Raw genomic sequence first — 13415 nt, 5'->3', positions numbered from 1 at the left:
CAGACAAAAGGCTGATTTCCCTAAAATACAAAGAACTCTTACAAATCAATAAGAAAATGATAAACAACTTAATAGAAAAATGGGCATGGCCATAAACATACAGTTCACAGAAAATATCAAATGACTCTTAAACAAAAAATAAGGACATTCAGCCTCAAAACAAAAATGCAAACAACACTAAGAACATTTTTTTATCCATCAAGTAGAAAAAGCTTTTAAAAAAAAAAAGCTAACATACTGAGGGTAAATCAATAAAACCTCTATGGAAGGTATTTTGTCAATTTACAAGAATTACAAAATTACAAAAGCACAAATGTTACGATTCGCCAATTTTATCTTATAGGTATACTCACACAAGCAAAAGTGACTTTTACATTACATTATTTGTCATAGCATTAAATGTGATAGCAAATGACTGAAAACAACCTGAATGTCCATTAACAGAGGACTGGTAAATAAATTATAATGTATTCATGCAATGGAATACTATGCAACTATATAAAGAACAAAAGCACGGTGGTAATGGTTGCACAACAATGTGAATGTACTTAATGCCACTGAAACGTATACTTAAAAATGGTTAAAATGGTATATTTTATATGTTAATATAAAAGGTAATATGTTATGTACATATTACCAAAATGAATAAAACAACCCAGTGTGATACTGGCATAAAGACAGACATGTAGATCAATGGAATAGAATAGAGAGCCCATAAATAAACTCTCACATATATGGTCAAAGGATTTCAACAAGGATGCCAAGACCATCTAATGGGGAAAAGACAGTCTTTTCAATAAATGATGTTGGAAAAACTAGATATCCGCATGCAAAAAAAAGACCTAAGTATAAAAGTTAAAACTATAAAAGTCTTAGAAGAAAACAAGGGCAAAGCCTTATGATATTGAATTTGGCAATGATTTCTTGAAATGACACCAAAAGCACAGGCAACAAAAGGAAAAATAGATAAATTGGACTTCAGCAAAATCTGTGAACCAAAGGACACCATCAACAGAGTGAAAAGGCAACCCATGCAATGGCAGAAAATATTTCCAAATCATATATCCGATAAGGGATTAACATCCAAAATATACAACATTTTTTAAAAATAACAAATATTGCTCAAGAAATATGTTCTAGGGAATTCTCTGGTGGTCCAGTGGTTAGGACTTGGCCCTTTCATTGCCAGTGGGCCCGGGTTCAATCTCTGGTTGGGGAACTAAGATCCCACAAGCCATGCCACGAGGCCAAAAAAAAAAAGAAATATGTTCTAAGCACTAGAGAAATAACCAAAAGAGACATAGTTCCTGCTCTCAGGCAGCTTACAGCTTAAATATTAAACACGTACATGCACACAGACGCACACACACAAATATATACACATACACATACATATACACACACATATATACTGTAAATCCTTCAAAGAAAAAGGAGTATTATTATTATTAACTTTTTTTTTTTTTTTGGCGGTACGCGGGCCTCTCACTGTTGTGGCCTCTCCCGTTGCAGAGCACAGACTCCGGACGCGCAGGCTCAGCGGCCATGGCTCATGGGCCCAGCCGCTCCGCGTCATGTGGGATCTTCCCGGACTGGGGCACGAACCTGTGTCCCCTGCATCGGCAGGCGGACTCTCAACCACTGCGCCACCAGGGAAGCCCAGGACAGAATATTTAAACAACCTAACAAAGGAACCAAATTGAGAAGGTGGTGGGTGGGGTGTGTATATGTGCGTGCGTGCGTGCGCGTGCGAAGGAAAGTCTTGCTGAGGAAGTGACCTTTAGGCTGAGATCTGAAGTTTGATCAGAAGGAGTCAGCCAAGCAAAACGAAGCAAGAAAAGCATTCCAGGCACAGAAGAAGAGCACACAAAGTCCCCAAGGCAAGACAGTGTCTCATGTGTATAAGATATACAAAGAACTCCAATGTTGCTGAAGCACTCTGAGATAAAGGCAGAGGTCAGGAGATGATGCTGGGAGGCAAGGGCTTTGCAGGCTATGCTAAGGATTTTGAATGTAATCTTAGGTACAATGAATGGTCACTGACCCAAGCCATGTTTTTAAAAGAGCAGTGGATGCTGTGTGGAGAATGGACTGGAGGGGGCTGAGAATGGAGGCAGCAATAGTGAGAGAAGATGCTGGCTTGGTCCAGGGTGGTGGCACTAGAGATAAAATGAATAGGTTTGAGGTATATTTCAGAATCAACAGGATTGGTAATGAGGAAGACGAAGTCAAGAATGACTCCCAGGGGGCTTCCCTGGTGGCACAGTGGTTGAGAGTCCGCCTGCCGATGCAGGGGACACGGGTTCGTGCCCTGGTCCGGGAAGATCCCACATGACGCGGAGCAGCTGGGCCCGTGATCCATGGCTGCTGAGCCTGCGCGTCCGGAGCCTGTGCTCCGCAACGGGAGAGGCCACAACAGTGAGAGGTCCACGAACCACCCCCCCCCCAAAAAAAAAAAATGACTCCCAGGTTTCCGGCAGATGAGTCAATGGAAGGAGAAGCAAAGTTGGGGATGGGGAAGACGAAGAGTTCAGTGTTAGCCGTGTTAACTAAAGCATCCACTTGGTGGTGGCAGTGATTAGATACGTGTGTCTAGAGCTCGAAAGAGAGATCTGAGCTAACAATATAAATTTAGGACTTGTCTGTCCACAGATGATACTAAAGCCGTGAAAGTATATGATATCATCTATGAAGAGTGCGTAGTGCAAGAAAAGGCCCAGAACTCAGTCCTGGAGACTCTAACATTTAGCAGTCAGAACCTGAAGAAGAGGCGATAACAGAGAATGAGAAGGAACAGATGGAGGTAACAGGAAAACCAAGAGACTCCCAGAGAAGCCAAGAGAAGAAAAAATGTGGGAAGAAGTGGTAAGGGGTCATCTAAGACAAAGGCTAACAAACATCTCCTTGATTTAGCAACATAGAAGTCCTTGGTAACCCTGGCAGTCCTCTTCCATTATAAATATAATTTATTAACCCATAGTCCTTTTAATGGGCATTTGGATTATTTCCAGTTATCCATCATTACAAATAGTGCTTTGGTGAATGGCCCTGTACATATATTTTTTTCCCCACTTGTACTACTGTATCTGTCTAAGAGTCCCTAAAAATGGAAATGCAGAAACACAGTGGATTATAGCTAGAAAGAAACTTAGAACTGGCCTTGAACTTATGTTTCCACACCCCTTGGGTAATCATCTACAGTATATTACAGCAATAATACAATATATGAGAGCTGGAGCCAATCAGCAGACAGGTTTATTCTTAGCCAATTGTTCTCCAAGGCAAGGAGAACAATTTACACTGTGATTAGTTGGATAAATAAGCTCAGAGGTTCCCTTCCCTTTACTGTCTTAACAGAAACGTATATTTAAAGAAAGATCAAAATAGTTTCCATCTTTAGTCCTACCCTTTTAGCACTGAGGCATCTGTAAGACACAGGTGTATACACCGATGGTTGTCTTGAATTGTTTTGAAACTCCCACTCAAATATCGTCACCCTTTATTTGTAATGAAGTACTTGCTAAATAGTAGATACACACCACTACTAGTGGTGTGGAAAGGTTCCACACCACTGCTTTCTTCCAAGTTAGGTCCTTGGTACTTTTACATTTTGACTCTCAGAATGCTAAGAGATGCTGAGGGTACAGTACTTCCGAATTAAGTGTTAGGTCAGGATTCAGGCCTTAGACTTTCCTCAAAGACGCTCAGAGCAACTAGCATTATTCTGACAAAAAATGTGAAGGTCACTGGACAGGGGGAGAAGTGAAGGCATTTTAAAGATACAAATCTGAGGGAAAAAATATTTGCCATGAGATTTCTATAATTAAAATCTTATCCCTCTTCCCTTCCCAGATTTTCTTGTCCTCCAGTCTCCTCTTCACACACAGAATTTAATCTTGCAACTGCTCCTTAATGCTCAGCTGTGAGGCAGGCAGCTGATGGAGGATGCTAAAATTATCTGGGGAGTAATAACAGTGTCTCAACCTTTTCTAAGACCAGAAAACAGAGTTCCTGAGCCATGACTCTTGCTTGTATGCCTTCAAATAGAGCAAAGGTCTCACTGAGCCAAAAGAGGAAAAAAGAAACTCCCAAGTTTTAGGAAATGTATTTTCTTCTAGAATAATTTCACCACCAAAATGTTACAGAGAAGCAAAGAAGTTAACCAGGGAGATCTGAGGGTCAAATTTTTTCTTAATGAAGGAAGAACAGTCACAGAAAACTAAATATAAACCCTGTTCTTTCTTGGGACTGTGGAATGGGTAAAGTTATAACAAGAGTGGGAGAAGCAGCGACAGGAGGGCAGGCACGGTGGTGGAGGGATTAAGTGTCCTGGATTAAGCTCTGCCACTATCTTGGGATGTGATCTTTAGTCGTAATTGCTGGACCACAAGTTCCTTATTTGTCAGAGGAATGGGACAAAAGTTAGCAGTAGTTCTTTTTTGTCGGAGAATCCTCTTTTCAAATGATAACTTAGAACCTCACATATAAAAGGGATCAAAGCAGGACGGCTGGGGTGGAAGGTCACAGGCTCTTCCTGTCTTCCCAGAACTGGCCCCTGAGGTTCCTCTGAAGAACTCAATTAAGATAGTTTGAAAACCACTGGGCTAGATTCCCTTCAGCTCCCAAAATACATAAGTCAAAGAGGAACCTTCTGCAAAGAAACCGAATTCTACCGAAAGAGTCAAATTTTAATCAAGCAAAGGATTATACTACGCTGCCGTCATTTGTGAGGGAAACCAAAGCTAGCTGTTCAAACTGACTGTTCAAGAGCATCCTCCTTACTCAAACTTAATGCTTTTTATAGTATAGAGGTTTAGTAAAAGAAATAAGTCTGGAGTTATAAAGCACTCATAAGACACAAACTGTGATGCTAGAAAAATCACTCTTATGTATACATCCATGTAAAACATTATCAACAGTTAGAAAGTAAAGCCCAGCTAATCTTACAAACAGCAGAGCCAGATTAAGCTTCCTCCAAATACCATTTTTATATTAGTCTCTGGTCACAAACCTCCCGAGGTTTCCTACAGTCTCTTAACTAGGCTTGTATAGGATTTATTAATTCCAAACCCCATAATAGAGATCGTTACAAAATAAGAGAAAATCAGGTCCGTGGTGTTAGAAGTAAAAATTAATGTATGTTTTGTGGAAAACAGTCCTGCAATCTGCTTTGGGAACCTACTGTGTGTGAATCCTCAAAGCCTTAAGCAGTGTCGGCAATATGTCTCCACCAAGTACGAAACCTGGAGAAGGAATCCAGGCTGATTCTCTGGTTTTCACTGTCCTAAGTGCACATCATGTCCTGTCCCATTTCTGTGTCTTACCTCCTATCACTCCCCTTCCTCCGCAATGTCACCACCATCGTCCCGGCCTACCAAATAAAATTCTATTCATCCTTCAAAACCAGTTCATTAGTAGGACCTATGCATCAGAAGAAACATACTAGACAGAAAAAAATCAAAATATTAACTTGGGCAGGTTACTCTCTACCCCTCAGTGTTCTCAACTATAAAACAGGGATAATATCCCTTCCTCACATAGTTTTTTTGTTTTATTTTGTTCTGTTTTGTTGGCCATACCATGCAGCATGCGGGATCTTAGTTCCCCAACCAGGAATTGAACCCGAGGCTCTTGCGGTGGAAGTGCGGAGTCTTAACCACTGGACCACCAGGGAAGTCCCTCCCTCATATCGTTTTTATTAGGATTAGAAATAGTATCGATTTCCATCAAGAGTCTAGTGTAGTACCTGGCATATTGATTCTGATTAATGGCTTCAGGATTTACGGTTTTGCGTAACTGCCATTTGCCTTTATAACCTTTGTGGAGAAAAGACAGTCACCCTACTATTCTATGAGAAGGTGGCCTCTTAAGGTCCCTTTGCACCTTTTCTCTGCAAGATTAAGAAGCCCCTAAAATGAGTAGCTTTTTCCTACTTCCTCTCATCAGTGCTACTACAGGACCCAAATCCTCTATCTTGAGAATTGGCTGGAATGGACAATGACAGAATAAAACAGGGGGATGCGAACTGAGGAAGGGGAGAGAGTTTCACTGAGGTGACCGACCGAGTTAGGCAGGGAAGGAAGTGAAGCCAGGAAGGGGACTGACATCCATGGCCTGGGTGTCCCGGTTTGGCCAAAGAGCAGGGTCAGTGGGAATAAGAAAGTGGAACAAGTAGAAAAGGAGGCTCTAATCAGAGAGTAGGTTTTCCAGACGCACATTTCAGAGATGGATTCTGGGTGACGAAAAGGTTGGGACTAGATGCAGGGGCATGGGAGACAATGTGCAGGTTGAAGAAGTAGGGAGGATCAAGAAATGACAAGTCCATGGGAATTCCCTGGGGGTCCAGTGATTAGGACTCAGTGCTTTTACTGCCAGGGCCTGAGTTCAGTCCCTGGTCGGGAAACTAAGACCCCGCAAGCCATGTGGCATGGCCAATAAATAAATAAATAAGAAATGATGAGTCCAAAGTGTCAGACAGGTCATTTATGTAGGCCAGTGATTCTGCACTGGGGGCACTACTGGCCGGGACATTTGGAAATGTGTGAGAATCTTATTGGGGTCTCTCCCCAACTTTTTTTTGGTTGCCACAATATCATGGGGTACTACTAGCATTGGGAGGAAGGCAAGAAGATGAACATCCTGCACAAGGAGGATCTGCCTAATCCAAAATGCTAATAGCACCCCCATTGAGAAACACTGAGGAGAAAATGAAGCTGGAAGCTAGTGTCCCCAGTGAAGGCAAGGAGCTTGGCACACCACTGTCCTGAAGGGGAGCATAAGAATGCTATGATTAGATGTGAGCTCAAAGCACAGGTTTACAACCTCAGAACTAGGCAAAAAAAAAAACAATGGATGGGAAACAGTAGCGGAGATGTAGCACCCCTGACTCCTGGCCCCAGAATATTTCAGGGAAGCATGTGCAGAAAGAGCAGGCGCTACTCAGAAACAGAATGCCTGGCGAGGGAAAGCCAAGTTCAGTGAAAGAGAGGTGGGGCTAGGGAGGGTGAAAAGGGTAAGAATGTGGAGAAGTTTCTCTGCAGAACAGGGAGTTTCCAAGTCCCATTAATCACAGCTCAACACTGTCTCAAATCCTTCCCTTCCTTTCCACTCCTCCCGCCCCCCACCCTCAATAGCTTTCACTTGGGTTCTCAAGGGAGCCTCAGAATTTGTCTCCATGCTATCAATCTGTCACCTTTCCAATATACCTTTTACATTGTTTCCAGAAGCATCTTTCTAAATACAAGCCTGATAGAGACTTCCCTAGCAGTTCAGTGGTTAAGACTCCACACTTCATTGCAGGGGACACTGGTTTGATCCCTGGTCAGGGAACTAAGATCCTGCATGCTGCAGCCAAAAAAAAAAAAAAAAAAAGAGGGCACTAAATACAAGCCCGATCATAAAAACTTTCCATTGTTTCTGTTGTTTATCTAACTAAATCCTAAACTTAGCATGGCACTCAAGGCCTTCCAGCATCTGGCCCTAACTGAACTGTTCCAGTCCCTTCTCCCTTCTGTATTTCTCCATGCTCGACTGACTCCTTGCTTTCCTATTCCCTTTATTCATGTTCAGCTTCCACAAGCCTTTACTTGAACGTTTACTTGAACCAATAAACCTTATTTGTTCTGCTTTACGTTCAAGTTCACGGCTTTGAGTTCATAAGTCCCTCTCTTCCATTACCAGTGCTTCTTAAACTTCCCTGAAGGTAAAAATCACTAGGATACTTGTCAAAAACACAAATTCCTGGGTCCCATCCCAGATACACTGAATCAGAATCTTTAAGGGAGGAGCCTCAGAAGCCATTTAGGATGGTTTTAAAACATGTCCCCCCAAATCTCTGACATTTCTCTCACCAAAAGGTACAGTCAAATTCCCCTCCCTCTGAACATGAGCCAGCTTTAGTGACTTGGTGCTAATGAAGAGAATGTGGAAAAAGTGATACTGTATAACTTCTGAGGCTGGGTCATAAAAGGCTACACAACCCCTGGCCCTGACTCCCTTCCTTCTTTGTTCCCTCCTTCCCTCCCTCTCTGGATGCTTGCCCTTGGAACCCAGCCAAGCAAGCCAAGCAGCCACATGGAAAAGCCATATGTAGGTGTTCTGATCATGGACGCAGCTGAGATCCCAGATGACTGCCAGCATCAACCGCCTGACTTGTGAGTAAGCCTTTAGATGACTAGGGCCCCCAGTTCTGAGATACCGGGGATGGTGAGGGGAACAGAGGCAAGCCCTGCCCAAATTGGAGATTCACAGTAAAATAAGTATTGTCATTATTGCAAGCCACTAAATTTTGAAGATTTTTTTTCCTGTGTAGCAATAACTGGAACACCATATTATTCCCCCACACCTTTTTTTTTTTTTTTTGGCCACGCCACTTGGCTGGTGGGATCTCAGTTCCCCAACCAGGGATTGAACGCGGGCCGTGGCAGTGAAAGCCCGGAATCCTAACCACTAGGCCACCAGGGAACTCCCTGGAACACCATATTATTAACAGGTACCTCATGTGATTCTTAAGATGAAGGAAGTTTGGGGACTTCCTCTACTATACAAACTATACTAAACTATAGTATTACATTCCTTGAGGTCAGGAATTAAGTCTTAATAGCTTTCCAGAGCTTGATCCCTTTTTTCTGAAATAGCTTTATTGATTTTCGTTTTTTGATAAGAATGATACATTTGACATAAAAATTAAAGCAATGTAAAAAGCATAACGTAGAAGGTAAAAGAGCTATGCGGTCTCACCCCCCCCTCTATGCCACCTTAAGTGATACCCATGGTCAACAGGATGGAAGGGCAGTGTTTTCCACAGAGCAGGTGGTTGATGGATTTGTCACTGAAGAAAAGGTGACAGTGCAGATTACAGAAACTTCCTACTGGTATTTAGCTGTATTCTAGATATAGCTCCAGAATCACTTTCTTCAAATCTTTACCACCTTTCTTCTCTTACACGTATCATAGCTTCCCATTAATTAACAAACTCTACTAGTGAGGTAAGCTCTGCCCTAAGCTCTATGGCATCTCTATTTGAGTGAAGTTAACGTGCTTACCATCTCTGGTATATTATTAACATACCATTCCCTCAACATTTGTTGAGTGCCTACTATGTTCTAATCACCATGCTACACACTAGGGATATAAAATACGCAGGAAAGGGGCCCTCGTACCAAAAAACTCATGGTCCAGAGCAGGGGTCAGCAAACTTTTTCTTAAAGAGCCAGACAGTAAATATTTTAGACTTTGAGGGCCATATGGTCTCTGTTGCAATTCTGCTGCTGCAACTCTGCTGCATGAAAGCAGCCATGGACAATACACAAAAGGACATGGCTATGTTCTAATAAACCTTTATTTACTAAAACAGGCAGCCAGTAGGCTGTAGTCTGCCTACATAGTTTACACTGTTCAACAGAACCTTATGCAATGGTGAAATGCCTCTGTGATGTCCAGTATGGTGGCCACCAGCTACATGTAGCCATTGGCACTTGAAACGTGGCTAGTGCAGCTGATGAACTGAATTTTAAGTGTTTTTAATTTTAATTAATTTAAATTTAAGTAGCCACATATGTAGTGGCTACCCTATTGGACCATGCAGGCACAGAGTGCACCTAATACTCCCTTCAAGTAAAAACCTACCTCAAAATTCATCTCAACCAGAAAGCCTTCCTGACTAGCTTCTGCCCACGGTGTTCACTCTCTCTCTCGTATTTTATATCTAGTCCTTACTCCTGTTCATTCTGGACTTGCTGACATTTTGCTTAATAACTAATGTGTTTTATAATTTCTTTTGTGTTTATAATTCTTTCTTTCCCCAACTGAACAAAAAGTCAAGTACAGAGAATGTGTATCCTGATTATCATCATCTTCCTTCTCCACAGAGCCTTGTGTGGTACTTAAAATCCAGAAGGTGCTCAGAAAAGCCATTTTACACCATGTACTTCCTTTACCAATCTCCCTGACAGGTGGTAATGTTTGCTCAAGACAGATGGTCCTTTTGGACCAGGATCAGCACTTACTTGGAGAATATTTCTACAATAGCCGATGACTTGTTCTTGTTGACAAGAGAAAGTTCTTTGGCCGTAACCCTCAATGATAGTGAAGTCCATTGCCGTCTATTAAATGGAGTTGATTCCATCTTGTCTACAGATACTGAAATACCTATGTGACAAAGAAAGTCAGAATATCAGACACAGAAGAGGATTCTCCAGCATCCAAGGACTGGCAGCGGTGTGGTGTTAAGTGAGAGAGCAGAGAGCCCTGGAGCAGCAGACTGTAGTCCTCTACCGGTTCTCTCAAAAACTGTAACCTTGGTCAGATGATTGAATTTGGGTTGTAGTTTCCTGTAAAATGAGAAGGTTAGATCAGGTAATCTCTAAGGTCCCTTTCAGTTTCCATCATTTTATGACTGACCCCACTGTGCAAACAGTGATTGGCCTTTCCCTGAACTTAAGCCTGTTCCAAAGTCACATTTGGAGTGAAATGTCCCACTCTTCTGAGTTACATCCCAGGGGAAGTACAATTGGCATCTCTGTAGAGTCAGGTCCAAATTAGGTTCTACCTACATCCAAGTTTTTTTGGCTGCCCTCTCTCCCCAAGTTCTGTAGCAATGACCACTTGGTGCTGGGGAGAGAGCTGTGGATACAGCATAGAATAAAACAAAGAGCATGGGCTTTAAGGCAAGGTAGACTTCAAATGAAATCAAAATTTTGTAACCTTGAACAAATTATATAACCTTTTCAGTTTTAGTTGCCTCACTGTAAAATGAGAATACCTACCCTTACAGGGTTTTTGATGTGGGTTTTAAGGAGATAATATACTTAAAATACTAGGCATTAATTATAGTAGTATGAAGAACATTTTAAGTATAATATATTAGTACTGGCTTCAAGTCAAAGAATATATACAGCCATGCCCTTGACATCACCTAGACCCTATCCATTAACTGGATTATTTGTTTTTGCCCCAGTAATTATCAAAGGAGTTCCAACCTTTGTTGGAGGTGAGATTAGAAATGAGTCAATAGTTTCCTTATTTGAAGACTGAACAATATAAATGAAAGTGCTACTTGTAGCTCTCCTGACAACCACAGAGCATAACTTATCTGGTAGAAAATATGGTTCATCAGGCACTGCTTCCAACAGCCTTGACAACAGCAGAACACACAATGTGCTTAACCAAGCAATGTGGGCTACCATTTCACACTAAAAGTCCTGTGATGCAAAGTAAGTGATAAGTGACCCAAAAAGACCACACTACTTTTCCATTTGTAGTACCTGTTCTCCCCACTAAAGCCTTGTCTGAAAACAACATTAGTTTTGTTGTTTTTGTTTGTTTGTTTAAATCCCCATGTTGTAAGACAACATTGAACCCTCTTATGGTAAGGAGCTCTGATGTCAAGAGACACATGTACTAAATGGGAGTGTTGGCCTCATTACTTAAAGCTCTGTGTCCCTCCCTAAAACTCAGATTTTTCATCCATAACAACAGTACTTACTTCATGGTATCTTTATGAGGAATAAATAAGATAAAGAAAAAAAGACCCTGACATAGAATAAGTAAGCAATAAATGTTAGTTTTTTGTATTATCTCTTCTCCCTGGATAAAATAACCTTAATTCTACACACGTTCTTTGAAATAAACCTGCGTGTATCAAATAATATATGACATTTGTCTATCTGCTTTCCAGTTTGTAACTGACAGACCTACCAGACCTTGGCAGGCGTTTCTCTAACAAGAAAATGACACAGCTGTTTATTCAGCTAAACGTAATTATGTATAACCACAATAATGACCCTTTAAGCCAAGTCCACGAAATACCGAACAACACTTTTAGACATTATTTGGTACAATTATGCTTCCAATGTAAGTACAGGTATAAATGTTGTCAGTTCTAAAGGGATCAATTATGGATCAAAAAAAAATACAGAATATATGTTCTCATACTTGTTCATTAAAAAAGGAAAAGCATTAATGGAGTTAGACTCTAGATGCAAGAGAAGTTAAAGTAGGGAAAGACAGAATGAGGACACACTGGGAACAGCCTTGAAAACCATGCTAATAGGATTCCCCGGTGGTCCAGTGGTTAGGACTCAGTGCTTTCACTGCCATGGGACCGGGTTCAATCCCTGGTTGGGGAACTAAGATTCCACAAGCCGAGCGGCATGGCCAAAACAACAACAACAAAGAAAACCACGCTAAGGAATCGGGACCATATTCCAATAGCAGAAAGAACTAGCCTGTGGGTGAGCAGAGATGAGATCTAGTTGTCATGTGTCATTCCCTAGCACATGCGTGACCTTTATGGCAAATGTAAAAAAGGATTTCCCTGAGCCTCAATATCCACATCTGTAAGAAAAGAGCTCTGTAGTGGATTACCCAGTCTCAATGGTGGAACACTGGGAGTTTCTGAAAAAGCAAGTAACATAATAAAAGCCATGTTTTAAAAGCTGATTCTGGGACTTCCCTGGTGGTGCAGTGGTTAAGATTCCGTGCTCCCAACACAGGGGGCCTGGGTGCGACCCCTGGTGAGGGAACTAGATCCCACATGCATGCCGCAACTAAGGAGCCAGCGAGCTGCAACTAAGGAGCACACGTGCTGCAACTAAGAAGCTAGTGAGCCGCAACTAAGGAGCACACCTGCCACAACTAAGGAGCATAGCTCCCGCAACTAAGGAGCACGCCTGCCCCAACCAAGACCCAGCACAACCAAATAAATAAATAAAATAAATATTTAAAAAATAAAAGCTGATTCTGCAGCAGTGTGTAACTTGATAAGACAGGAAAAGCTTGGAGTCTTATTTACTAGTCAAGAAGATCCTAAAACTGTCTAAGTGAAAGGTAATCAAGGTTTAAATTAGCATAGGTGGGAATGGAAAAGTGGGAAGAAAGAACTGAGAGTTCTTAGAATAAAACGGACTTAGGGTGAGAGAAGGAATCAAAGGTGGCATCATCGAACCTGAACCATTAGAAGGTTGTTGATGCCACTAACAGAGAGTACATAGAGGAAGAAGAGGAGGAATGAAGAGCTGTGCTTTACACATGCCAGCAAGAAAAATCCTAGTGATACACAGCAGGGAGTTGAAAGGTTAAAAATCAGACTCTTAGAAGGAAAGGAACATTTTAAAACATCTAAAAACATCTAGTTACGCAAAGCACGTCTCAATCCTCACAACCACTTTAAAAGATTGGTTTTATTAGCGTACCTTTATGATGAAGAAACTGAGGTTCAGCGATATTAAATAACTTTACAATGATTACTTAGCTATAAAGTAGCAGAGCTGGAATTCAAATCCATATTCTGTCTGATTCCAAAGTCAATTTTCTTTCCACTACGAGTATGAGTAATGATTAAGACCATCACCTTTAGCCAAGGTCGAAAACCGGGCAGCAAAATCTCTGAACTCACCTAGCTGCAACCCACACAA

At 41.6% G+C, this 13415-nt stretch overlaps 1 protein-coding gene across 3 annotated transcripts in view; it reads right to left on the bottom strand.

Moving 5' to 3' along the window:
• LIMA1 (LIM domain and actin binding 1) overlaps positions 1–13415 on the bottom strand; it is an 83310-nt gene that overhangs the window by 44213 nt on the left and 25682 nt on the right. For 2 of the 3 annotated variants that reach the window (XM_079935881.1, XM_079935882.1), the window contains exon 2: positions 10008–10149. In XM_079935881.1, coding sequence (XP_079792007.1) covers positions 10008–10126 — 119 coding nt within the window. In that variant the 5' untranslated portion in view covers positions 10127–10149. Of the gene's footprint in view, positions 1–10007; positions 10150–13415 lie in introns of those variants that run through there. The other variant, XM_079935883.1, reaches the window with a different exon arrangement.

Source organism: Stenella coeruleoalba (genome assembly GCF_951394435.1).
Source record: "Stenella coeruleoalba genome assembly, chromosome: 11".
NCBI lineage: Eukaryota > Metazoa > Chordata > Mammalia > Artiodactyla > Delphinidae > Stenella > Stenella coeruleoalba.
This window is presented reverse-complemented; position numbering and strand designations above follow the sequence as displayed.